Below are 27,091 nucleotides of genomic sequence, written 5' to 3' on the forward strand. Positions count from 1 at the left end.
GAAGGATTAATGGCTTACAGTCAACAGTAAAATACAATAGTATGTACATGTGTAACATTTCTCAGTTTTCCACATAACAATACAACCCCACTAGGTCCTCCTCTGCCATCATGTTCCAGGATCTGAACCCTCCTCCCCCCTCCAGAGCTTTTTACTTTGGTGCAATACACCAACTCCAGTCCACCTTCTGCTTTGTGTTTCCCCCTCTATTCTTTTTTTTTTTAATTTTTTTTTATTTAAGAAAGGATTAATTAACAAAACCATAGGGTAGGAGTCCCCCTCTATTCTTATTTCTCAACTTCTGTCTATAAGTGTAACTCATTTTTCCCCTCAATCACATACCTTTGCAATGAAGATCCCTGCATCCATGATGGCCTTAATATGTTTTAACCAGCCAGAGTTCTCCAGTCCCCACAGAAAGTCACTCATAGTGGGAGATTTAAGTTCACACACTGCAAGATGAATTGTGTTAGAAAAGCAAAATAAAGACAACTCTTTTTTCATATATGTAGGTACTTTACTAGTGATTCTTTCATTGTAGCATTATTCTAGAAGACTTAAGATAATTGTCCAAGATTACTCAATTTGATTCTACTGAAGCATTTCAAGTAAGGCATTTCTATCTTCTTCATTCATGGGACTTACTGTATTTGTTTAGTAGTATTATACTTGAGTTTCATTTTTAATCTCTATAAAAATTTTATCAGAGGTTAATAGTGGCTTATAAGATTGTAAGATCATGTGTGTCCAGGAGGTGGTACAGTGGATAAGGTGTTGGATTCTCAAGCATTAAGTTCTGAATTCAACCCCTAGCAGGATATGTGTCAGGCAGCCCCCCTGCTCCATCCTCCATTGCTGACACTATGGTCTATTTACATAATCATTGTTTTGCCTGAAAGATCCCCACTATGTTATCCCCTCAGGGTATGGCTAATTCCTGCCAGTTAAAACCATCACAACAGTTGCTAAGGATGCTTCCACCTTCCCAGCATGCCTTTTGCCTCTCTCCACCCCCTTTCCTAGCCATTTCTGTTTCTGACATGCCACTTCTGGTTTTTATCCCATAAAATCCACTTCTGTTCCTGGTTTTGCTCTCTTTTCGCTCCTGCATCCCGACCTGGAGAATGGCTGGCGTGCAGTGCGGGAGGCAGCCATTGCAGTTTGGTGCCACGTGGCCTAACCCGCTATGCTCACACCCAATTCTGGGGCATTCCGGCATCAATAAAGAATTGTGTTCCCACTCCACCATGAGTTCCTGGTCTCTCTCCCACATCACTGAGTAAGCAGCATCCCAGGTTGGCTCTGGTCGAGTTCTCTCCAACCCAGAGAGCACGTGCCTGGGAAGAAACACCCTCACGCTAGCCTTGCACATATGTGCCAGAATGATCCTCTTTATTCTCTTTCCACTCTCCCATCTCTCTCATTAATAAACAACTAGCAGTTAACAGACACTAGCTTCTAAGTGGTTTATCTATAATATGTTTTAAAAAATTATTTGTATTATTTTTTAGTTGCCACCAGGATTATCACTGGAGCTCAGTGCCTGTGTTACAAACCCACCACACCTAGCAGCCATCTTTTCCTTTTTCCTTTACCTTTTTCATATGGTAGAACAGAGAGAAATTGAGATGAAACCGGGACATAAAGAGGGAGAGAGGAAGAGAGAAATCTTCCCCCCATCCCCATGACCTGGCTCTCCCATACCAATTTTTTAAAACTCACTAATATCATATGAAGAAAATATTATTACTATCCTTACTTTATGAAAGTAGAAACCAATGCAAAGAAGGGTTAAAAAAAACTTGTCTAAGGACATACATTTGATAAGTGAATTTAGTCTGACTCCAGAGTTCACACTCTTAAGCAATGACTCTCAATCTCAGTTTTTTTTTTATAATTCAACCATAAACTAATCTAAATGCTCTTATTCCTCACATCCTTCTAGTTTAAAAACTACCCATTTTCTCAATTAAAAATGTGCCATCCATTATGACACTGGTTGCATGATATTATTTAGCAACTAAAGTGTGGTTATTCCGAATCAAGTTATGTTATGCAAAGTACACCCCAAATGCTAGGGGTGTACTTTGCACTTTTCTCTTTTAGGAAGAGAACACAAAGAAACCAAGACTCTACCTGCACGCTTCTCTTAATTCATACCAACTGATACTACATTTGCTGATCCCAGCCTAAGCAATGCAACCAGAACCACCTTGGCATGTTACACTTTGGACTGTGTCCAGAGATGTCAGGCATGAAATGTCAACCCTTCAGCTTCATTACTCTGGTTCCAGTTGATACCATGATGCCAATCTGACTTCCCCAGGCAGATTACCCCACCATGTGTCCTGGAGCCCTGCCTTTCCAGAGCCCTGCTCCAATAGGGAAAGAGAGAGACAGGCTGGGAATATGGGTGGAACTGACAATGCCCATGTTCAGTGGAAAAGCAATTACAGAAGCCAGACCTACCACCTTCTGCACCCTATAATGAACCTGGGACCATACTCCCAGAAGGATAAAGAATAGGGAAGCTTAAGGGAGGTGGAGTGGATATGGAGTTCTGGGGGTGGGATTTGTGTGGAATTGTACCCCTCTTATCCTATGGTCTTGTTAATATTTCTATTTTATAAATAAACATTAAAAAAAAAGAAACCAAGACTCTTGAGGCCAGTGTACATACAGCAATTTAGCCAGGGCACACCTCAAAAAATCATCCAGTGAGCTCAAAGTGAGCAAGCTTAGTGTGAGCAAATGTACATAGACTGTGTGAATAGCTTGCCAAAAATGCAGGCCCCCAGCTAACCTGAGCAAGCCCTGTGTTCCTTGTCCCAGTGCAATTTAGAGCACCGCCCAGTAGTACTGCACAAATCCTCCAAGTGGCAGACTTGGCCATTACATAGCTGGGTGTGTGGGTGTGGGAGTGGGGTGGGGGTGTGCTTGATTAAACTCTTGCAGTTTGCTTTTCTTGTCCAAACCTGGCCATGATCCAAAGTGTTCAATTTAATCCTAAATTATACACATTCTACCATGTAATCTCAGGACTCCACTGATTCTTTTAAATCTCCCACAATGTTCTTTAATGACTCGCCCCCTACCCCTCACTAAACAGTAAAAACTTTCTAGTTGTTATTGTAGGTCTTGGGAGTAGTTGGCATTCCTGTTTCACAAAGTTCAGGGTACCTGAAGAATTATTTTGGCGTCTACACTCTGAAGCTCAGCCCAAGAACAAATGATCCTTTTCACCTTCTCTTCCCACAAGCCACGGAAATGACAGCAAGTGTAAAAATAAAGACACCACCAGGCCTTCCAGCCTGTGCCAAAAGCTTGAGTGGAGTGGTCAGTTCACACAAGGCCCTAAGATATACTGCAAGAGACACTGCTCTAAAGCTCCCTTTCCCTTCAGCACACACAGCAAACGCACATTGCATGCCAAGTCAGCTCCTTTCTCCCACACTGAAAATGGCTGTTTGGTTAACATTAAAACTGCTGTGTTCACTAAAATAAGATTAGCAGGTTTTCAAGCAGAGTGGCAACCAAGAGGGTGTTCCTCACTGCTCCCACCCCAAATGCTGAGTGGCTATGTTAGAAGAAAACAGCTCTACAGATGATTAATACACGTGGACAGATTGGGGTACACTTGAGACTGAGACAATTAGTGTCCAGAGTTTTAAATATAAAACTGGTGGGTTTGTTTGAATAAACTCTGGGAAAGGCTGAAATACTGATTTGATCACTCCTGTTGCCAAACCCAAAACCAATATTTACCAACCATTTTGCTGGACAAAGTTCATTTAAGCTGACATCAGAGACATGCTACAGATCACAGAGAACTGTACTTACTAACTAGGAGTTTAATGCCCTGGTCTAATAATATTTGTTTTATATAACAGGGCATATAAACTTCTATAAACTGTTTTCAACAGAATTCTTTTTACATTTTTTATTCATGATTTAATATTGATTTCTAATATTGTTAAGATAATAGGGTGATAATTCTCTTCGCCAGTGTTCAATGTCCCCACTCCCTCCACTGGGAATTGCAATAATCTTTCTTATCCTCCAGTTAACATGCTCCATTGTTTGGATGTTGCCCCACAAAACCTTTTTCCTGTCATTGATTTTATGCCTGGATTCCATATGAACAGAAATTATTAATGTTGGCCTTTGTGTAATTTCATGCAGCTGACCACAGACAGACTGGGTGTTTTCTCAGCAACTTGTTCCAGAGAAATGCAACCTTGCCCTGACAACAGATCAGAAGAGAGTGGGGTCCAGAGCACAGGAACAAAGGCCCAGAGTTTACTCAGCAATTTAGGTAATACTACAGTGAAGTGCTATTTGAAATAAGCCAAGCAGATTCCATTTTAAAGTCTGAAATCTTTTTAGCAGGTCCCAAGCTGTAACCACTTCTGTCATGTTCCTGGAACTGTCACTGACTATTGAGAAAGTTTTATAGAAAGTTTATAGATCAGAATTATCTCTGGGGGCCAGGTGGTGGTGTACCTGGTAGAGCGCACATGTTACAGTGTGCAAGAACCCAGGTTTGAGCCCCTGGTCCCTACCTTCAGGGGAAAGCTTTGCAAGTGGTGAAGCAGGACTGCAGGTGTCTCTCTGATTCTCTCCCTCTCTATCTCCCCCTTCCCTCTCAATTTCTGACTGTCTCTATCCAACAAATACATATTAAAAAATTTTTTAAAGCGATTTAAAAAAAAAGAATTATCTCTGGGAGTACCTAATTTTTTCTCTCATTAGTTTCCTCTTCACTACAAATCCACTGCTCCTGGAGGCTATTTTTTTCCTTTTGTTACCTTTGTTGTTTATCATTATTGTTGCTATTATTGTTGTTATTACTGCTGTCATAGTTGTTGGCTAGGACAGAGAGAAATGGAGAGAGGAGGGGAAGACAGAAGAAGGAGAGAAAGACAGACACCTACAGACCTGCTTCACCACTTGTGAAGCGACCCCCCTGCAGGTGGGAAGCTGGAGGCTCGAACCAGGATCCTTATGCTGGTCCTTGCACTTTGCGCCATGTAAGCTTAACCCGCTGCGCTACTGCCCGGCCCCCAAGACCTTTTATTTAAATGAGAAAAAAAGCACCTCTCTTACATTTTTGCAGTGTTAGAGCTCAACCCCAGGGCTTCACATATACTAGTATGTCACTAGTCTCTCCTAGGAGATTTAATTGCCAAGGTAAATGACAATAACTTCCTCAGCTTTGGGAAGAGCCTATGCCAACCTCTTCTACTGGTTGTTTCAATTAGAAAAAATATATATATAGATGGAGTTCCTTTTGTTATTTAAGGAGATATACGTTACCTATTTGTTCAAAAAGGAAGCTACTGTAGAAAGTACTTAAATTACAAATAACTTTGTCGATATAAGTTGCCATTATATTGAGAGAGACAAAAGCCACAAAATCACTTGAACTAGAACTAAAAATAATTGTTAAAATTAAATCAGTTTCTTAAGAGGACCTATATAGGATGTGAACTTGGTCCTAGATTTCAGTTTCTGATGAAATATCCCGCAGGTCTTACTAACAAGCAGAGCTATTTGGAGCCTCAATAGAGCTTTCTTTTCCTGTTACTTGAAATCTAGTCTTATGTCATGTTTTTTACCAGTGGTTAAAATGTTTGAAAAATAATAATAATGACAAATGAAATGCACTATTCCTTTCCAACTAAGTGACCAGTAGTCCAAACCTTCTAATCCCTTTAGTGCCAAGGACAGCTGTTTGAAGAAGAAAAAGCCTCATAAGGTGGGTTTGATTGCAACACTTCATCATCTGAGCTCCCACATGTGGTTTATAATTTACTTGGTAAAAACAAATAGTCAAGCATTGGTCATATTCCCGAAAGGCATCCAGAGAGTTGTCCTTCCTTATTGTACTGGCAAAGAGCTAGAAACTCAGTGCAGAAGCACCATAATCCCTCAGAGACTGCTCACTGAAATCATTTGCTTGTCCTTTAGAAACAGTGAACCTGATCATAGATATAAGGGTCAAGAGGGCAAACGCTAGAAGAAGAAGAAGGGTCAAGAGAATTGCTCCTAATAGGAAGCCATATAAATAGGTAGGTAGATGATAGACAGGCAGACAGATAGATAGATAGATGTCAGAAAAGTCACTTTTCATGCGTTTTTGCACAGAAAAACAGAAAAATACATAATGACTTTTCTTACAACCACATAAACTTTTTTTTTTTTTTTGCCTCTAGAGTTATTGCTGGAGCTTAGCATCTGCACCATGAATCCACTGCTCCTGGAGGCCATTTTCCCCCCTTTTGTTGCCCCTGTTGTTGTAGCCTTGTTGTGGTATTGTTATTATTGATGTCATTTGTTGTTGGATAGGACAGAGAGATATGGAGAGAGGAGGGGAAGACAGAGAGGGGGATAGAAAGATAGACACCTGCAGACCTGCTTCACTGCCTGTGAAGCAACTCCCCTGCAGGTGGAGAGCCGGGGGCTGGAACCCGGATCCTTACGCTGGTCCTTGTGCTTGGTGCCATGTGCACTTAACCTGCTGTGCTACCGCCCAACCCACCCCCCATATAAATAATTTTAAGACTACAGCCAAATTGGTATGTTGTAAGCACTCACAAACTACAGTCTTCATCAAAGAAAATATACATGTTCAAAAGTCAGTTTGTAAAATCATTTAAAAAATACATAAAAAATATATAAAGCACATCAACCTGCTTTTTAATTATTCTGACTGTCATGGAAATTCTTCTAACTAAAATTAGACTACCATTTTAATAACAATATCAAGCTAGTCCATTTTTTCAACACATAAGCACAGTTTATAGCAGGAACAGCAAATGGCTCAAAATTATCTATAGAAGTTTAAGAAGCTCAACTACTTACTATGACCTGAGATTAAGCAAATTTCATGTGGAAATAGTTCTGGGGCTATGATTTTTTTTTTCCCCAGATACAGGAAGGTATGATTTCCGACCATTCCAATGCTCCCTTTAAAATTATTTTAAATGTCCTTGCTTCTGAGATAAACTTAGTTTATGAAACTATAAATATATTAGAAGTGCAGTTTCAAAACTCTTCAAAAGCTTATACACCACTATCTATCATAGCACCAATATATCCTTCTACCAAAGGCCATTGAACCTCTCTACCCTTGTACCCCCATCCCAAACCCCGCCCCAGTACTCTCTGGTAACCTCAGTTTTGCGGTCCAAGTCCAAAGGTTTGCCTTCCCAATGCTCAGGCTTTTGTTTTTGTTTTTTAACATTTGCAGCTGGAGGAATCCATTTATAGATTCACACTGTCACTGTCTGAAGGACCCAGAGAAATAAGCTTGGACCTTTCATTTACAGCAGATAAAGGAGCCCTAAAGAAATCTGTGCTCAAAGTTTCACTGTAACCAAATGAATCAAATAATCCAGTAAAGGAAATGGAAATGAGACCTGTCTGTGACACTGAAGTCTCTCAGGTCTCATGGTTAGATTCTTACTATAATCTGTTTTGACTAAGCAAAGAACTACATAAGTAACAGACCTTATGTGTATTTGAAGAAAAAAGGAAAAAGTAATTCAGTTAATTTTTTTCCTCTTAGCTTCAGATCCCAAGGTTCACTTCAGACAATAGATACCCTAGAACTTAGTACCTTGTTTTCACTTTTGCTTTGGTTCCTACTAGAGCCAGAAGTGGTCAACTATGGCCATGGATTCTTCCCTGTGTCTTTATAGTCACAGAGAATAAGCAATAAATTAAGCTGGTCTTGTTTGAAATGCAGAATTTCTGCTAATCAGTTTGTGATAATTCTTCTATATTACATAATCCATCTTTATAATTTCTTTTCCTCATGACCATAAAAGCCTGTGAGTATGTGTCTTGCGGTGCCCACTGCTTTGTGGGGGTGATTTTTGTGCAAGTGTTTTGCACTGGGTGCTGATGCTTAGAAACAAATGTCAGGACTCCCAACATTAAACACCCTCCCTTCTAATGACCATCAATTCAGTTTATAAACAAGGTTTCCACACAGGAATAGTTGGCTATTGCTTCAAATGCAACATGGTTTTATTTTCAAATTACCCTGAATGTTGGTCAAATTAATAATATGAGGAAGAAGAATAAAATCCCTGTGCATTTTTACCTTAGACACTAAATAGCACTGCAGAGTGTTTGGCACTTAAATAAAAACAAGAGAAAGTCTATTGAGGTTTTAAAGAATCAATTCAGTGGGGAGTTGGGCGGTAGCGCAGCGGGTTAAGCGCAGGTGGCGCCAAGTGCAAGGACCGCAAGGACCGGCATAAGGATACTGGTTTGAGCCCTCGACTTCACACCTACAGGAGAGTCGCTTCACAAGTGGTGAAGCAGGTCTGCAGGTGTCTATCTTTCTCTCTCCCTCTCTGTCTTCCCTTCCTCTCTCCACTTCTCTCTGTCTTATCCAACAGCGACGATATCAATAACAACAACAGTAACTGCAACAATAAAAAAAAACAAAGGCAACAAAAGGGAATAAATAAATATTTTTAAAAGACTTTAAAAAAAAGAATCAGTTCAGTGTGATATTATTCCTACATTACCATACCCCCAAAAATAGCATCAATGCAAAAAAAAAAAAAAAAAAAAAGAAAACACTAAATCCCAAGACTATAGTATTTACTTTCAGCAAGAAAACATGTAACTGCATTTTTGAATGCTATGTATAAGGAAATGGTTTACCTTCCAGCATTTTTTGCAGACTATTCCTCATGACATGGATGTTCTCTATTCCAATAAACTGAAACTTAATATTTGAATAATTGTCTTCATTCTCATAGCCTTTTCCTGCAGCACGATTGGCCATTGCATTAAGCTGCAGTGGTCAGTAAAAGAGAAGAGCCACCAATTATAATCAGGATATGCGACAGTTAAAACATTTCATGGATATCTATAAAAACATTCAAAATTATATCATGAATTATATAGTCATTCATTATATCTTAAGTCACTGAAACATTACACTGAGGCTATTTTAGACAGCTGTGGAAAGCTTCTATTTTCTGGCTTAAATCTGTAAGTGTGAGAAACATTATCTTAGTTGAGAAGTATATTATAGATGAACCCCCATCTGGAGATATCTCTTGTAATTCCTTGCCAAAGATGCCAAATAAAATATGGAATTCTGTGACAAAACCAAGTTTCCTTACTTTAATACATTCAATTACTAAACATCACAACCTGTGGCTGGTAGGCAATAAGCAGATACAAATGGCAATATAAACTTACGTAAATAAAATGATACTATTTTCCAGTATTACATTGCCAATAAACACATCATTGAATAGGAATGGTTGTGTCATTTTGGTCTGTTTACTGACAAGAATCTCACAGAGTATGGATGGACCTGTCAACACCCATATCCAGCAAAGAAGCAATTACAGATGCCAGCATGATGCCAACCAGACTTCCCTGGACTGACGACCCCACCAATGTGTCCTGGAGCTCCATTTCCCCAGAGCTCAACCCTACTAGGGAAAGAGAGAGGCAGGCTGGGAGTATGGATCGACCAGTCAATGCCCATGTTCAGCGGGGAAGCAATTACAGAAGCCAGACCTTCCACCTTCTGCATCCCACAGTGACCTTGGGTCCATACTCCCTGAGGACTAAAGAATAGGAAAGCTATTAGGGGAGGGGATGGGATACAGAGATCTGGTGGTGGGAAGTGTGTGGAGTTGTACCCCTCTTATCCTATGGTTTTGTTAATGTCTCCTTTTCTAAATAAAAGAAGAAGAAGAAGAAGAAGAAGAAGAAGAAGAAGAAGAAGAAGAAGAAGGAGAAGAAGAAGAGGAAGAAGAAGCAGCAGCAATTACAGAAGCTAGACCTCCCACCTTCTGCACCCCATAAAGATCTTTGGTCCATATTCCCAGAAGGATAAAGAATAGGGAAACTTCCAAGGAGGGGATGGGATGTGGAACTCTGTATGGGATTGTACCCCTCTTATTCCACAATCATATCAATAATTATTAAATAACTAATAAAAAGTAAATTAATTAAAACTGTAAAGCCAAAATAAAAGAACTCCCAGATAGCTAATTATTTTTTAAAATATTTTATTTATCTATTAATGAGTAAGATACGAGGAAATAGAGAAAGAACCTGGCATCACTCTGATACATGTGCTGCTAGGGATTGAACTCGGGACCTCACGCTTGAGAGTTCAACGCCTTATCCACTATGTCATCTCCTGAACCACTCCAATGAAATCTTAAAATGAAGAGAAAGCAGACAGATGGTAAATCTCTAGAAACATTTCCTCCAAATATCTAATTTAAAACCAGAGATATACACACTGGTAAAATAGCGTACTTGGACAGTTTATTGTTTGGCATGTATACAAGCCAGATTCAAGGCCAGTTCTCATCACATTAAAGGAAGCTTTGGTGTTATGATCTCTTTCATTGCCCTCTCTGTCTTTGTCCAAAATAAATAAATAAATAAATAAATTGAGACCTACTGAAGGGATTTTTGATCACATGGTGATAATGTGATCGTGAAAAGTTGGGGTTTCCATATGCAAACTTGTTTAAATGATAATAGACTTTGAAGAAATATATTAAATGCAGAACTATGATCGTGGTTCTCTGTAACTAAAATCAAGAGAGAAACAAAACTGTCTTAGCTAGAAAAGATTTTTTGCATATATGTATCATTATTAATGTTCCATTCTTACTGTTTGTCTAAGGTAGGTAATCACATCTTAGAAAACAGTATTCACTGACCTTTTTCTTCTCCAGCCCACAAAAGGAAAAAAAGACATATATATCTTAGGCATAGAATTTACATCAACAACTCATCTCCAGAAAAATTATTTTCTTATAGTCACAATGGAATACTAGGAAGATATTAATAAATACTTCTCAAAATTTTAAGCTAAAAATACATATTCTTTGACCCAGATCTGCTACTTGGGAGGAGCTGACATAACGAAAAATAAGAGCATATAAAGATAGATACACAAGAATATTTATCGAAAAAATTTTGTAATAGTAAAATAATGAAAAACTATGGGTATCTCAATAGGGCAATAAGTATATAAACTGTGGTACATTCATATCCGAATCTATCAAACAGAAGTCAAGTAGATATAAATACATTTGTTAAGAGAAACTGCCTTAGACTTGTCCTATGGTAAGCTAAAGAATACAATACAATCACACTATTTTTTGTAAGACCGAGCCACACATATGTATTTATGAGGGTTTGATTAAACATTGTAACAATGTGAGAATATACTAATTTGGTAGCAGTTATGCAAGAAAGATAAAGGTTGGTAGTGATAGGGGACACTCTAAATACTACCTTAGGTACATCTATATTCTGTGTTACATTTAAGATGTATTAGGTGCCATCAAAATAGTTCACATAGGCAGTGTGCCTGCTTTGTCATGTGCACAACCCAGGTTCAAGCCCAATCTCCACCTCATTGGAGGAAGTTTCTGTTCTGTGGCCTCTTTACCTCTATGGCCCTCTGTTTCTATCTGAAAAAAGTTAGCTCAGAGTGGTGAAACCCTGACAATGGGGAAAAAAAGATGTATCTGGTTTGTAATTCAAATAAGAGAAATAAAAGGTGGGAGTTGGGCGGAAGCGCAGCGGGTTAAGTGCAGGTGGTGCAAAGAGCAAGGACTGGCGTAAGGATCCTGGTTCCAGTTCCCGGCTCCTCACCTGCAGGGGAGTCACTTCACATTTCTCTCTATGCTATCCAACAATGATGACAACAATAATAACTACAACAGTAAAACAACAAGGGCAACAAAAAGGAATAAATACTTTAAAAATCCTTAAAAAAAGAGAAATAAAAGGTATTAGAAGTATCAAATAAAACAGCATAAGGCGGGCTATAGTCATGAAGAGCTGGACTGGCAGACAGATCACATGTCCTCACTTTCCTTTTTGCATGATTTACCTCAGGGGTTATCAGCTAGGGCATGTTAGATCCTAGCATACTGTTTCCACTTATAAAAGATTGTCATTTTGTCCCAGGCATGGTCTGAAAAAGGATTTAGCCTTAAGCAAACATATAGAAGTGATTTTTTTTAAAGATAATTTAAGTTCATGGTATAAAGTTGCTAAATATTTAACTGGAGAAATTCCGGGCTGCAGAGACAGCATAGTGATTATGCAATAAACCTTTTATGCCTGAGGCTCCAAGATTTCAGGTTCAATCCCCCATACCACATTATGTCAAAGCTGAGCTCTGGTCTTTCTCTTCTCTTACTCTTTCTGTCATTTCTTTCTCTCATTAAAATAAAATAAATAAAACACCTTTAAAAATTCCTAAAATTACTTATTGACATCATTCCCATTTTCTCCCATTTTATTGTATAGGACAGAGAGAAATTGAGAGAAGGGGAAGCCAGAGAGGGAGAGAGAAAAGATAGACACCTGAAGTGAAGTGACCCCCCTGCAGGTGGGGACCTGGGGGCTTGAACCCAGATCCTTCTGTGGGTCCTTTGGTGGTAGGAATGGTGTTAATATACACTCCTATTAACTTATAATCTCACAAAATCACTATTTAATTAATATTAGAGGAAAAATATTAAATTTCTCAAACTTTTTGATGCATAGACCATAGCTCTGAGTTCCTTCAATCTAAGCATTTAAGATTTCAAATTGAGGGAGTCGGGCTGTAGCGCAGTGGGTTAAGCGCAGGTGGCTCAAAGCACAAGGACCGGCATAAGGATCCCGGTTCGAACCCCGGCTCCCCACCTGCAGGGGAGTTGCTTCTCAGGTGGTGAAGTAGGTCTGCAGGTGTCTATCTTTCTCTCCTCCTCTCTGTCTTCCCCCCCTCTCCATTTCTCTCTGTCCTATCCAACAACGACAACAACAATAATAACTATAACAATAAAACAACAAGGGCAACAAAAGGGAATAAATAAATAAATAAATATTTAAAAAAGATTTCAAATTGAATTTTAACAGTGGGCTCAAATTGTTAATACATTTATAATAATGAATTGTTCTTTGAAATATTAAATCACCTATCAGCTTAGACCAGGAAGAACAGATGCAACTGGTGATGTTACTTTATAAGATACAGCTATATGTAAATAGCATTAAAGGGCATAAATTACAGTGAGGTTGTATGATAAAGCATACCCTAACAGAGATTTTCAAAGTTAACCCAATTGACAAATAATTAGGTTATAGCAATAACTATCCATTGCCTTCTTAAATCCTAAGACAGGGGGCTGGGTGGTGGTGCACCTTGCTCAGTGAACATATTATCATGCACAAGGACCTGGATTCGATCCCCCGGTCCCCACCAGCAGGGGGAAAGCAGTTTTGCAGGTGTTTCTCTGTCTCTCACCCTCTCTATCATCCCCCTTCCTTCTCAATTTCTCGCTGTCTCTATTCAATAAATAAAAATAATTTAAAAAAATAATTTAAAAAAATTCCAAGACAGCAGGAAACTTCCACATTCTCTCTCTCTCTCTCTCCTTCTCTCTCTCTCTCTCTCTCTCTCTCTCTCTCTCTCTCCCTCTCTTCCTCTCTTTGTAACCAGAGCACTGCGCAGCTCTGGCTTATAGTGGTGCTGGGGCTTGAACCTTTTGGGACTTTGGAGCCTTAAGCATGAGAGTCTGTTTGCATAATCATTATGGTATCTACTTTCCACCCCTTCCACATTCTCTATAAAGCCCATTTTTCTCCTAGTCCTGGAACTTCTTGGGTGGGGCTCACTTTCCTGCATGCTTCTCTCAATTCATACCAACGGATAACTGCATCTGCTGATCCCAACCTATTCAATGCAACCAGTACCACTTTAGCATGTTTCACTTCAGACTGTGACCAGAGACACCATGCATGGAATGTCAACCCTCCAGCTTCATTACTCTGGTGAGACCTTTCCTAGTTCATAGGACTCCTTAATTCCATTTTGAGTAGTGTACTTCGTAACAAAGCCTCAAAACCTAGATATAGACCAGGGCCCATGAGATAGGGCATATGTACACATGTATCCATATGTTAGGGAAAATATATATCTTAAAGCAGAAGTGAACAATAGTTTTCAGTGAATCAATAAATGCAACAAACTAGTAGAAAGATCTAAAAAAAAAAAAAAAGATACCATAAAGCACCTAATCAAAATAGTTTCTATTAGACCTAGATACCCTTCTCACCTATTTCCTATTTCACTTCCCTCAATCATTCCAAAGCTAACCTTGTCAGACAAAGTAAGGATTACAAAAGCTGAATAAGGGCAAGAGACCGGCATACATTAATGATAATTCTTTGGTCACTACCCACCAACCCATCACCTGGGGCCCCAGTCAGAGAGTCCTGGCATTCCCACACAGACATGCTGGGCCTAGACCTCTAACAGGTCCTTCTCACCACTGTCACTGGTCATCTTAATCAGGAACAACATAATGGACCCTTTTGTGGCAAAAACTAGTAAAGTCATGGGCCTCTTGGATATATCTAACATAGACCTACTAGCTTTTTCCAAAACAGAGCCCCAACTCTTCATCTGCAATATTCTTGCCTTTAGGTTCATGATTAGTCAACAATTTGTTCTACTTTATATATTTTTTAAATATTTATTTATTCCCTTTTGGTGCCCTTGTTTTATTGTTGTAGTTATTATTGTTGTTGTTATTGATGTCGTTGTTGTTGGATAGGACATAGAGAAATGAAGAGAGGAAGGGAAGAGAGGGGGAAAGAAAGATAGACACCTGCAGATCTGCTTCACCATCTGTGAAGCAACCCCTTTGCAGGTGGGGAACCAGGGGCTTGAACAGGGATGCTTATGCCAGTCCTTGCGCTTTGTGCCACGTGCGCTTAACCCGTTGCATTACCGCCTGACTCCCTCTACTTTATATTTTAACTCTTTTTCAGCCACCAGGTTCCAGATGCTACCATGATGCCAACTGGACTTCCCTGGGCAGACGACCACACCAATGTGTCCTGGATCCCTGCTTCCCCAGAGCACCTCCCGCCCATTAGGCAGAGAGAGAGACAAGCTGGGAGTATGGATCGACCTGTCAACACCCATGTTCATCTCAGCAATTACAGAAGCCAGACCTTCCACCTTCTGCACCCCATAATTACCCTGGGCCCATACTCCGAGAGGGGTAAAGAACAGGAAAGCTTTCAAGGGATGGGATGGAATAGGGAGTTCTGGTGGTGAGTACTTTGTGCAATTGTACCTCTCTTATCCTATGGTCTTGTCAATATTTACATTTTATAAATAAAAATTAAAAAAAATATATATATTCACTGTATGCCATAGAGACAAATATTACTTAGAAAATTTAATGAAAACTCTCAAAAAAAAACTGTCATTCTTTTGATCTATAAGTAGGATTCTATATTAACATTTTAAAATAACTGATTAACTATGACCTGGGAGAATTGACTAATAATCTTCTTTTAAAGCAAATGAGCATACAAGATGGCCTCTTGAAAGTCAGTGGTACTTCTCATAACAAACAGAAGGTGGCAATATTTAATCTACTATTCAAGTGTACTTTCTCAAGGCTGCCACGCATTAAACAGAATTTGTGAAAATGTGGCAAAAGTAGAGCCTTCAAAATAAAGAATTACAGTTTTATAGCTAATAAAAATTCAAGAACCTAGGAGGTGAATTTTTTGAACTTTTATTTATAATATACTTCTAATTTAGTATATTCTATATTGCATACAATATAAAATATATATATAATGATGGACATACACATTCTCTTTGGCTTTTTTAAATTTAATTTTATTGGACAGAGACAAGAAAAATTGAGGGGCGGGGAGGTAGAGAGGGAAAGAAAGAGATACTTGCAGCCCTGCTTCACCACTTTTGAAGCTTCCTCCCTGCAGGTAAGGATTAGGGACTTGAACCCAGGTGCTTGAGCACTATAATGTGTGTGCTTAACCAGGTGTGGCACCACCTGGCCCCGGACAGATGCATTCTATTCATTCAAATTGAATACATACACATGCATGCACATGCATTTCATAGAGTATCCCTTATATAAACACAACATTATTATTTATTAGGTCTAAAATAGTTCTTCATGCCTTTGACTGAGAACTTCATTTCAGAACCAAAGGAAAAGCCATTCATTTCAGTTCTTGAAATTTTCAATAAAACAATGAAGGTAACACTAGCATTCCTTATGCTTAAGGAACACAACAGAGTGAAAAGGAAAAGGAAAAGGTGCTCTGTTTTCTATTCCAAGGTCATTCTGTTATTTGATAATCTCAGCATCTTTGGATACAGAAACGCTCACAAATAAAATAAAACAAGCTATTCATTTTTTCAACAAACACTTAAAAAACACCTATCATGTGCCAGGCATTGAATGGAATAAGAAGACAGTAAGATGTTCCTTTAGTCATATGCATATCAGTGAGTTCAGAAAGGAAAGACAGCACCAAATAAAAACAGACTCCACCCACCAGGAATGGATGGGGCTAATTAAGCAGTGGAGGTAATCACAGTAGCTAGAATTCAAATTGGAAGCAACTCTATGTGGTCCAGAGCATCCGGAGTAATGTTTGCTAAGAGAAGGAAGATTCCCTTAACACTGTAGTTAGTAATCTGGTAAGGGAGAGACAAAAGGAGGGTGCTTCCTATGAAGCAGGGAGGAAGAGAAGGTTGGGGTGGAAGTTGGGGTGGGGTAGACAAAAGCAAAAAGACATGTGGAGATCAGTGAACCAGTCAGTATGGACAAAATGGAAGGCTTTTGTGTAGCATAGAGCAATAGGATAGAAAGAAATTATTTTGGGTCCCATCAAAATATTTAGATTTTATTGTGTCAGTGGAGAGTACTGTAAAAATTCTGAGAAGGTTTAACTGGAAAAAAAAAAAAAAGACTGTTTATGACAGAGAAGATCTACTGGAATAGGAAGAGAGACTGGAAACAGAGACACATTCAAACTCCAGTGGTAAATGAGGGGACGGGCGAAGGATATTAAATTTCAGCTTCGTTAGTCTTGTTTATAGGCATGTCCTCATGCCTCTAACTGGCAGAACACAGGCACACAGGAAAGACTGACTGACCGACCAAATAAATGAATAACACAGTGAAGAAGAGAGGTGAATACTTTGTCTACTAATTATAAATTCTAAGAAATCAAATCAGGGCTGGTAAGAAAACTCACTTGGAAAGCACCTGCTTTGTCAACCCAGGTTCAAATCTAGCCCTTTTTGCACTGGAGGAAGCTTCAGTATTGTTACGTCTTTTTTTTTTTTTTTTGCCTCTATCTCTCTCTGTCTGAAAACATTGGCCTGAAGCAGTGAATCCCATCTAACTACAAAGAGAGAGAGAGAGAGAGAGAGAGAATTGGAAAAGGGAATCAGATTTTCTTCTAACAAATCATTCTACGAAACATATGTCAGTTATGAAAATTTAGTCACCCATACTCTTGATATGAGGTAAAGTTTACTCTTGGGAGTCTAAAATTTCAGCAGAGTACTTCCTACACTTGACTGAGGATGAGATCCTATCAATATGATTGGGAAATGTAAAAGTTGATCTTGGCAGAAAGAAGATTGGGTCACATTCTAACAGAGGGTGTCAAATGCCCTCTTCTATCCATCTGTAACTGGTGAAATGAAAACCCTTAACATTGAGTATAACATGGAATTACAAGCTAATTTTATTTCTGGCAAATACTACCTACTATAGCAGTTATTAAAATTCCATTCCTACCCCCTTAAGGAAACTGAAGTAGAATAATTTTTGGATTACATTCAGATAAGAAATACACATATAGCTCAACTTGAAATCCCAATGCCAAGTACAATGCAAAATCCTCTTTTTCACTCATTGCAGGTTATCTGAACTGGTGGGAGGTTTGATCAGAACTTCTTTCTTCCCTAGGCTCTACCTGTGAATTGGGGGAGGGAAGAGCTACAGAGGAAGGATCGACAAGCTAGATATATACTCATAAAGCTGGCCGAGACTTCAATTCTATCTCCATTGGGTGTCACTGGCATTTTGGTTAACACTTCTTAAAAATCACACCCCTCTCTGGTTTCCATGTCCATATGTCATATCTCACAAGCATTTGGGGATTAAGAGCTAACAGTTTGGGGTGAGGCAGTGGCACACCCAATTGAACCTATGAGGTCAAGATCCCTTTCCTTACCTACAGAGAGGAAGTTTCACAAGTGGTGAAGCAGATCTGCAGGTGTCTCCTTCTCTCCATTTCTCTTTGTCTTATCATTAAAAGAAAAAAATGAAAAAATGGGGGGTCGGGTGGTAGCACAGCGGGTTAAACTAATATGGCACAAAGAGCAAGGACTGGCATAAGGATACCGGTTCGCACCCTAGGCTCCCCTCTTGCAGGGGGTGGCTTCACTGGCGTTGAAGCAGGTCTGCAGGAGTCTTTCTTTCCCCCTTTCCATCTCTGTTCCTCTCCCATCCAACAACAACAGAAACGCAATGACAACAATAATAATAACGACAACAACAAGGGCAACAAAATGGGGAAAATGGCCTCCAGGAGCAGTGGATTCGTAGTGCAGGCATTGAGCCCCAGCAATAACCCTGGAGGCAAAAATTAAAAAAATGAAAAAAATAAAATGAAAAAATGGCTACCAGGAGCAGATTCATTTTGTAGGCACCAAGCTCTAGCAATAACCCTGGTGTCAATTAAAAAGAAAAAATCAAAGAGATAATAGTTTACTGACATGGAAAATACTCACTGACTTGAGTATCTTCCATTGCTTTCACTTGTCTTCTCACCAGCACATGACCCACACTTACTTTCTGTTGGGAAACTTCAGGGGGCAACCCATCTAAGAAGTGACACTAGCAAGATGGCTCATGTATGTCTTACCTCTTCAGTGTCCCTTCACCCACAGGAAATTTCTTTACCTTTGTTCTAGCAAAGAGAACAACCACAGATTGCTCCACTGCCACTATATACTATTGTCCCTAGTTCGCTTCCCCTGTTCATTGCTATGGTGGCTTATCAGTACATGACATATCCCACTGGGAGGTAAGATCCTAGATTCTCCTCTCTCAGGAATGACCAGTCTTTACTTTGATCACCGCACCTCAGGATTCAGTGAATAGAAACCATCTAATTACTGATTGCAGAGAAATAGAAAAACATGCAACAGAACATTCAGTTACACAATAACAAAAAAATCAAACAAAAAAAGGTGAACTTAGAGGCCATAAGCACAAAGTCATCTCTGGTGAAGAAGCAATGATAAAAGACATTAGCTGAGAAAGGTGCTGCCTCATTCTGTGTCTTTGCTGTCAACACTTCCTCCCAAGATGCTAGCATGAAAGTACAGTTCAGAGTCCTTGTTGTCAGACCATCCTGGTCTGATTTGGGATGAGGTCTGTGGTTGGTTCTTCAGCTCTGAGTCTTCAGTCATAACTAGTGTGTGCTTAAAGGTGGCAACCCCTCCTGAAGCCTGGACATTTCTGGTTAACAGCAAGCATCGCAGTCAAACAGAAGTGTAGATAAACATGGTGTCAGATAAACATGGATTTAGCTTAAGGCTCTGCCTTGAACTGTGTCACCTTGAGTGAATTATTTATCTTCTCAAAATCCAAGAACATATTCATTAGAAAAAAGAACACCTCCCTATTTGTAATATTGCTTCAAGGAATAAATGTGAAAAATGGCTGGCATCTTTACAAGTTTGGCAAAATTCCAAAGCTAATCAATGATAAAGCCATGAAAAAATTGAAATAAAATGAGTCATTTCTCACTTTATAATTCTACAATGTAACATAAACACTTGTTCATATATATACATTAATGCACCACATTCTAGTCATTATATATAACCTCCAGGGTATGGGTATAACAGATATTCAAACACACTAAGGACTTTGCCTTCCATGATTCTAATGTCAACAAGCAATTCAGTAGACAATACTGGGACTGACCCTGCTTAAAGGAAAAGAATGGCAAACGCTAGAAGAAGAAGAAGAAGGGAAAGAATGACCTAATTTGCCCCCTCATCCATTTTCTTTTTAATTAAAGCTGTAAGCAAACCTGGGCAGTAACCCATTTGCCACTGCCCACTACCTCTAACAAGCACGGACTCAGTCTCTGGGCTACCAGGAAAAGCCAACACACTCTGGAACAAAAATTAACAGAAATGGTCTTTAAAAGAATGAAAGCTGTAAGCAAACAGTTTAAATTGTGTGTGTGTGTGCATGTGCGTGTGTGTGTGTGTGTAAATATGAAAAGGGTACAGCTTGCATGAGTATGAGACACCAATTTTCTTTAATGGATCAACATCAAACTTCTTATCACAGAAAGTCAACACACTTAGTGCTAAATACACTCTTCAAATCAAATCCCTTGGAATCGTTTATTTTAAATATGGAATATGCCTGGCTCAACAGCTGCCACATTTCCTAGGTGGTTTTGATAATATAATACACACTTAAATCATTGACCCTTAAATTAGTGGGTGAATCTATTTATACCTTTATTTAAATTGGGAAAACAGGCTAGGAAAAGAATATCCTGATTTTGTAAAGTCCCTGTTATTTTCCTTTACCATCTTGCATTTAGTGTCTCTACCTAACGATATGAAACATATTACCTTTGATTAAGTCATCTTTGACTACAAAGAAATTCAGAATAGCTCACTTTATTTAAACCAGTAAACATTACAAAGAAAAGTACAAATCAAAAGATAACAAAATAGTTGGAGGTTTTCTGGCCTCTGTCAAGTAACTCTTACTCTGTCAAGAAAGAGTTTCTCTTTAAGGAGAGAAACTCTTGCATTTCCAGTTTGAAGCTATACTCTAGGTATTGTGCTTTCAAACACAATACATATTTAGACTTTAGTCTTACATATAGTCTGCTAGCTTGTAATCAGACACAAATATGATCAGTGATCTCATGATTAAATTATAATCATTATTATTTTTTTGACTTGCCATCTGAGAATAATCTCATCCTCACTGCTCTGATCACATCTATCCTACAGCCATCATTTTGTCAGAGGTGAATATTCTTTTATTCTGAGGTCAACGGTAACACAGCATTGACCTAACACTAGGAAAATGTCAAATTAAGCAATAAAGGCCATTAGTCACAATATCTAATGAAGAAAGGTTCAGAGAAAATGAAACTTGTATGGATAAGATGATTTGCATGATGGACTGGATAGGACACAATTCTTATTATTTCCATATTGCCCATGTATACAGGCCAGCATAGGAAACTATATAATTTTCACGTAAGTATAGTTAGAGTCTGCACGTCTTCTATACTTCACTCTTGTCTAGCCCATATTAGACAACTTTTCACACCAATATGAGGCCAGACCTACATATATATCTCTCTCTCATCAGCTAGATGTTTAGGAATATTTTCATTATTTGTAATGAATTAGAATGCCAAATCTGCTAAAGAAAGGCCATTGAGTAAGATGGTGGTTTGGTTGAGGGTGAAGAGCACTGACCGCTGTCTCAGGGAAATATGGAAATAGAACCTTGTGACAACAAAAATCCTCTAAGTCCATTCCCTCAATAATGTGTCGTTGGAATAATAATTTAAAATCTAGGGGCCAGGCAGTGGAGCACTTGGTTAAGCACACATACTACAGTGCGCAAGGACCTGGGTTCAAGCCCCTGGTCCTCACCTACAGGGGGAAAGCTTCACAAGTGGTGAAGCAGAGCTATGTCTCTCTGTCTATCTCCCTCTCTATCTCCCCCATCCCTCTCAACTTCTTTTTTTTAATTTTTTTATTATCTTTATTTTATTTACCAGATAGAGACAGCCAGAAATCGAGAGTGAAGGTAGTAATAGAGGAGAGACAGAGAGACACCTGTAACACTGCTTCACAACTTGCAAAGCTTTCCTCCTGCAGTTGAGGACTGGGGACTCGAACCTGGGTCCTTGTGCACTGTAATATGTGCGCTTATCCAGGTGCACCACCACCTGGCCTCCCCTCTCAACTTCTATCTCTATACAATAATAAGTAAATAAAATTTTTAAAAAATGTTTTAAAAACACTAAGCATCAAGCAATAGCCATTTTGTTTTGTTATGATTTTGTCCTACCTATTCCATGTACTCTTAGGTGCCTCCACATGTATTAATGTACCCCTCTGAGGACACCTTTTGTAAATTAAATAACAAGAAATGAAATTGGAAATCATAATAGACCTAGTACTACCTTTTTTTTTTTTTTTTTTTTTTTTTTACTGTTTAGCTCTGGCTTATGGTGGTGCGGGGGATTGAACCTGGGACTTTGGAGCCTCAGGCATGAGAGTCTGTTTGCATAACCATTATGCTATCTACCCTCCGCAGTACTATCTTTTAAAAATATAAATTAGGAGGGAAGGTAAATGTAAGATCAACTTGGCTTACCCCAAGATAACTAGAGCTGCAATTTCCTATAGGTTGCTTGGTGAGAAAATTAATACATGTGCTATTGTAAAAATAAAATCTAAACAAATGATAAGTAATACATTTTCTACCTCCTCAAATTGTACTTTCTCTAGGGTATTTTAAAAGACTGTGTTTATCTTTCCAAATATTTTTTTCTATTTTTACATACTTAGAAGAGGTTTTTTTTTTCTTTACAGAAACAAAATAATAATTTGTGTGACTTCTTTTTTTGCTTAGCATTGTATTTTGTAAAATCTTTCCAAGTTATAGACATAGACCACAAGTTGAACTTGAAACAGCATAGTTAAATACTTAGGGTAAAACTGTAATTCTTGTGCTCCATGATAAATTTCATCTTGTCAGAGGAGAAAGGAATATTTCAGAAACAAACCAAAAAAATGGTGTATTTGGAAGAACAATTTACAAAATTAAATAACACTCATCTCTGTGAACTCTGTCCAGCACAAAGCTACAAGCCAGAAAATATCAAAAGCACCTAATAATGCAGGAGCTTAGGGCACCCAGGAAGTAGCCAAGGAGGGTAGACTAACAGTAACTATGCAAAGAGGAACAGCCTCTGCACATATGAAGCAACCAGGAAGTTCACTTAGCTTGCTATTGCCTCAAGTTTCATGACTCAGACTATACAGCCATGCATCAGAATAGCAATGCTTACTTTAGGCCGTGTGTCAACAACGTAAATGAAGTCACTTCCTGGATTGGCTTTCCTGATGGCTTGTAGCATCTGCTCATCCTCCAGGCACCGGGCGCTGAAGCCAGACAGGGGTTGGCTGCTCCGGCAGATGGAGGCCTATGGTGAAAGACCACAGCAACACAGCAGCATCAGACCATTGTGGCAACTGTCTCTATTAGAGATTCTCTAGATTTTTCTTCACAACAAAGTGCCCCTCACTGGTGCCACATACTGGCTGAAAATGAACATCTCTAGGAAACATAGTTTGTTTCTTTTTCTTTTCTTTTTCTTTTTATTTATTTATTTATTTATTTATTTATTGCCTCTAGGGTTATCACTGGGGCTCTGTGCCTGCACTACGAATCCACTGCTCCTGGAGGCCATTTTTCCCATTTTTGTCGGCCTTGTTGTTGCGCTTGTTACTGTTATTGTTGTTATAGCTCTTGTCGTTGTTGGATAGGAGAGAGAGAAATCGAGAGAGTAGGGAAAGACAGAGAGAAGGAAAGAATAACACCTGCAGACCTTCTTCACCGCTTGCGAAGCAACCCCCTGCAGGTGCGGGCCCGAGGCTCAACCCGGATCCTTATGCCGGTCCTTGCGCTTTGCACCTTGTATGCTTAACCCGCTGCGCTACCGCCCAGCTCCCAGTTTGTTTCTTTTTAACTCAGTGCAGAACATCCACCACAAAGGCAAGCAGTGCAAATGTCTCTCTATATACAAAATTAGAAATGTGGAGGCTGAGTGGTAGTGCACCTGGTTGAGGCAAGCATTATCATGTACAAGGACCTGGTTTCAAACCTCCACTTCCCATCTTCAGAAAGGAAGGAAGCTTCACAAGCAATGAAGCAGCACTGCAGGTGTCTCTCCTCCCTCTGTATTTTCCCTCTCCTTTCAATTGCTCTCTGTCGTAGCAAATTAAAAAGAAAAGGAAAAAAAAAAAAAGGTCACCAGGCGTGATGAATTCATCATGCAGGCATCAGAGATAACCCTGATGCAAAAGATTAAAAACAAAAACAAAATTAGAAATGCATAAGGAGTTGCCAGGTGGTGGTGCACTGGGTTAAAAGCGCATAGAACAGAGTGCAAGGACCCACACAAGGATCCTGGTTTGAGTCTCCGGTTCCCCACCTGCAGGAGTGCCGCTTCACAAGTAGTGAAGCAGGGCTGCAGGTGTCTTTTTTCTCCCTCTTTTCTCTCAGTCTCTCTGTCCTCTCCAAAAACAAAAACAAAAACAAAAACAAAAAAACAGCTGCCAAAAGCAATGGAATTGTAGTGCAGGCACCAAACCCCAGCAATAACCCTGAAAGCAAAAAAAAAAAAAAAAAAAGTCACAAAAAACAAAGACAACAAAGAAGAAGAAATGTATAAGAATGTTTACAGGCGACCAAGTTATGAAATTAAGGCTATTCATATAACTTAATATCCTTTCCACTAGCATTGTTAGATTTTCTTGCTGATGGTAGAAATATGTAGTAAAGAAATTATACCCATGTGTCAATAACTTTACTGTAAACCATTAATTCCCCCAATAAAATAATAATAAATAAATAAAACAAACTCATTATGCCATGAAAAAAGAAATATGTGGTAAATAACTATTCTTATACAACATATAAGATGAATTTTTTTCTTTTTTCTTTATTTCCTTTTGTTGCCCTTATTGTTTTATTGTTGTAATTATTATTGATGTTGTTGGTGGTGTTGTTGGATAGGACAGAGAGAAATGGAGAAAGGAAGGGAAGACAGAGAGGGGGAGAGAAAGACAGACACCTGCAGATCACCGCTTGTGAAGTGACTCCCCTGCAGGTGGGAGCCGGGGGCTTGAACAGGGATCCTTACGCGGGTCCTTGTGCTTTGCGCCACATGCGCTTAACCCACTGCGCTACCACCTGACTCCCGATATGAAAATATTATTAATGTGGTACCCAGGACCTCACGCACAGGAAAGTATGCACTGTGACAGGTTAGCTATGTCCCAGCCACACAATAAATTGTTTTAATTGCACTTCCCATGATATTTTCAATAGAGTATTTAGAAATACCAGAATACTCGACCCAATTCTAAGTTTTCACTATAAGGAAAGCCCAGGTGGCTGCCACATTCACACCCAAGGAATGGCATGTTGGTCACATACCAAGGTAAAACCAAGGATGATAAGGATAAGGGTTTCCTTTGGACTCAACAGGTTTTCTGTTGTTACTTTTATATCTGAAATTCTATTGGAGTTCATCCTATTATTAGATAATAGACAATAACATAAGAATTTTCCCAAGATAGTAATAGGTAAATACAGATACAACCTCATGGCTTTAAAAACTTATGCTTTAGTAGCAAAGTACCTTTTGGGATTTAGATTTTAAGATTTAGACTCAAACTCAAATGAGTCAACAAAATACTGGAATAAGTGTTTCACAAAACCTACACTGAATCTATTGTGTAAAAAGGATAGAGGCAGTGGTGGTTAGCAAGGATGGGGACCCTCTCCCTCTGCCAGTCTAAGCAAGGGCAACTTTCTCTGAAAATAATCCTGGTCATGCCTCTTCAGAGCACTTGCACTCTCTCCAAGAAAAGATAGCCCAGTTCCTGCACCATCATAAACCAGAGCTGAGTGCTCTGACCTTTCACTCTGTATCTCTCTCTCTCTCTCACTAAAATACTTTTCAAAAGGCAGCATACTAATCCAAATGAGCTAATTAACATTAATTAAGAATAGATACTAAGGGGCTGGGTGGTGGCACACCTGGTAGAACACACGTGTTATAATGTGCAGGACCCAAATTCAAGCCCTCACTCCCCACCTGCAGGAGGGGAGTGCTTCACAAGTGGTGAAGCAGTGCTGCATGTGTCTTTCTGTTTCTCTCCCTCTCAGTCTTCCCCTTTCTTATCAATTTCTGGCTTTTTCAATCCAATAAGTAAATAAAGATAATAAAAAAATTCAAAATAAAAGGATAGACATTACCAAGCAACATCTTAGGGTTTGAAGAGTTAGATGGAAAAGGAATATATATATATATATATTTTATTAGAACACTGCTTAGCTCTGGCTTATGGTGGTGTAGGGAATTGAACCTGGGACTTTAGAGCTTCCGGCTGCAAGTCTTTTTGCATAAGAGAATATGTTTAATGGTGAGGCTTTTTCTGAAAATAAGCATGCCATACCTGAGTTCATTAAACTAGTCAGACTCCAATTCTGAATAGAAGTCAGCCAACTATTATTAGTTACCTTCAAGTGGAGGGAGGTAGTTTCTCCTTGCATGAGTTCTCTGCCTCCCCTGCCCAACTTTATCTTTTATTTTTATGAGACCTTCCTCATTCTCTGTAAAATTTGCATTTCTCCCAGTCCTGGAATCTCTGGGGCTTTTCTCATTGTCCTTTATAATTCTCTTGATCCACACCATTTAATACAGCATCTGCTGACCTCAACCAAATCAGTGCAACCAGTGCTACCTCAAAATATTTCTCTTTGAATAGTGTCCAGAGAAGCCAGGCCTGGGATGTCAACCCTCCAGGTCCAATACTCTGCCAACAAGTTGCAGGTGCTACAATGACACCAGCCTGACTTCCCTGGGCAGATGAACACACCAATGTGTCCTGGAACCCCACCTCCCCAAAGAACTACCCCACTAGGGAAAGATAGAAATGGGCTGGGGGTATGGATCAACCTGTCAATGCCCCTGTTCAGAGGAGAAGCAATTACAGAATTTTTGGCCCATACTCCCAGAGTGATAAAGAATAAGGAATATTCCAATGGAGGGGATGGGAAGTGGCACAATGGTAGAGCTCAGTATTTGCAAGGCCCAAAATTCAATTTCTGGCATCACCTATTCCAGGGTGATACTCTACTTCTTTCCTAGATCATCTATCTCAATAAAAATAAATAAAATACATCTTATCTTTAAAAATACCATTTAGAAGAGGATAGCATTCAGCTGAGTAATTAACTTGGATATTTTTCTATATCTATGGCAAAACTTAATCATTAAGTAAACAAGGAAAATCAACTTTTGCATACGATGAAAGTGTCAACATAACCCTGTCATGCCATGCAAATACCTTAAAGAATTCAGAATGCTACCAGAA

The 27,091-nt window shown here is 39.1% G+C and overlaps 1 protein-coding gene across 4 annotated transcripts in view; it reads right to left on the reverse strand.

Moving 5' to 3' along the window:
* The window catches only part of MTMR7 (myotubularin related protein 7), a 140,890-nt gene that overhangs the window by 34,003 nt on the left and 79,796 nt on the right, over nt 1–27,091 (reverse strand). For all 4 annotated transcript variants that reach the window (XM_060183389.1, XM_060183386.1, XM_060183379.1 and 1 more), the window contains 3 exons: nt 22,993–23,127; nt 8,683–8,815; nt 343–452 (listed from right to left, as the gene is read on the reverse strand). In XM_060183389.1, coding sequence (XP_060039372.1) covers nt 343–452; nt 8,683–8,815; nt 22,993–23,127 — 378 coding nt within the window. The remainder of the gene's footprint in view (nt 1–342; nt 453–8,682; nt 8,816–22,992; nt 23,128–27,091) is intronic.

The sequence above is a fragment of the Erinaceus europaeus genome, chromosome 2 (assembly GCF_950295315.1).
Source record: "Erinaceus europaeus chromosome 2, mEriEur2.1, whole genome shotgun sequence".
NCBI lineage: Eukaryota > Metazoa > Chordata > Mammalia > Eulipotyphla > Erinaceidae > Erinaceus > Erinaceus europaeus.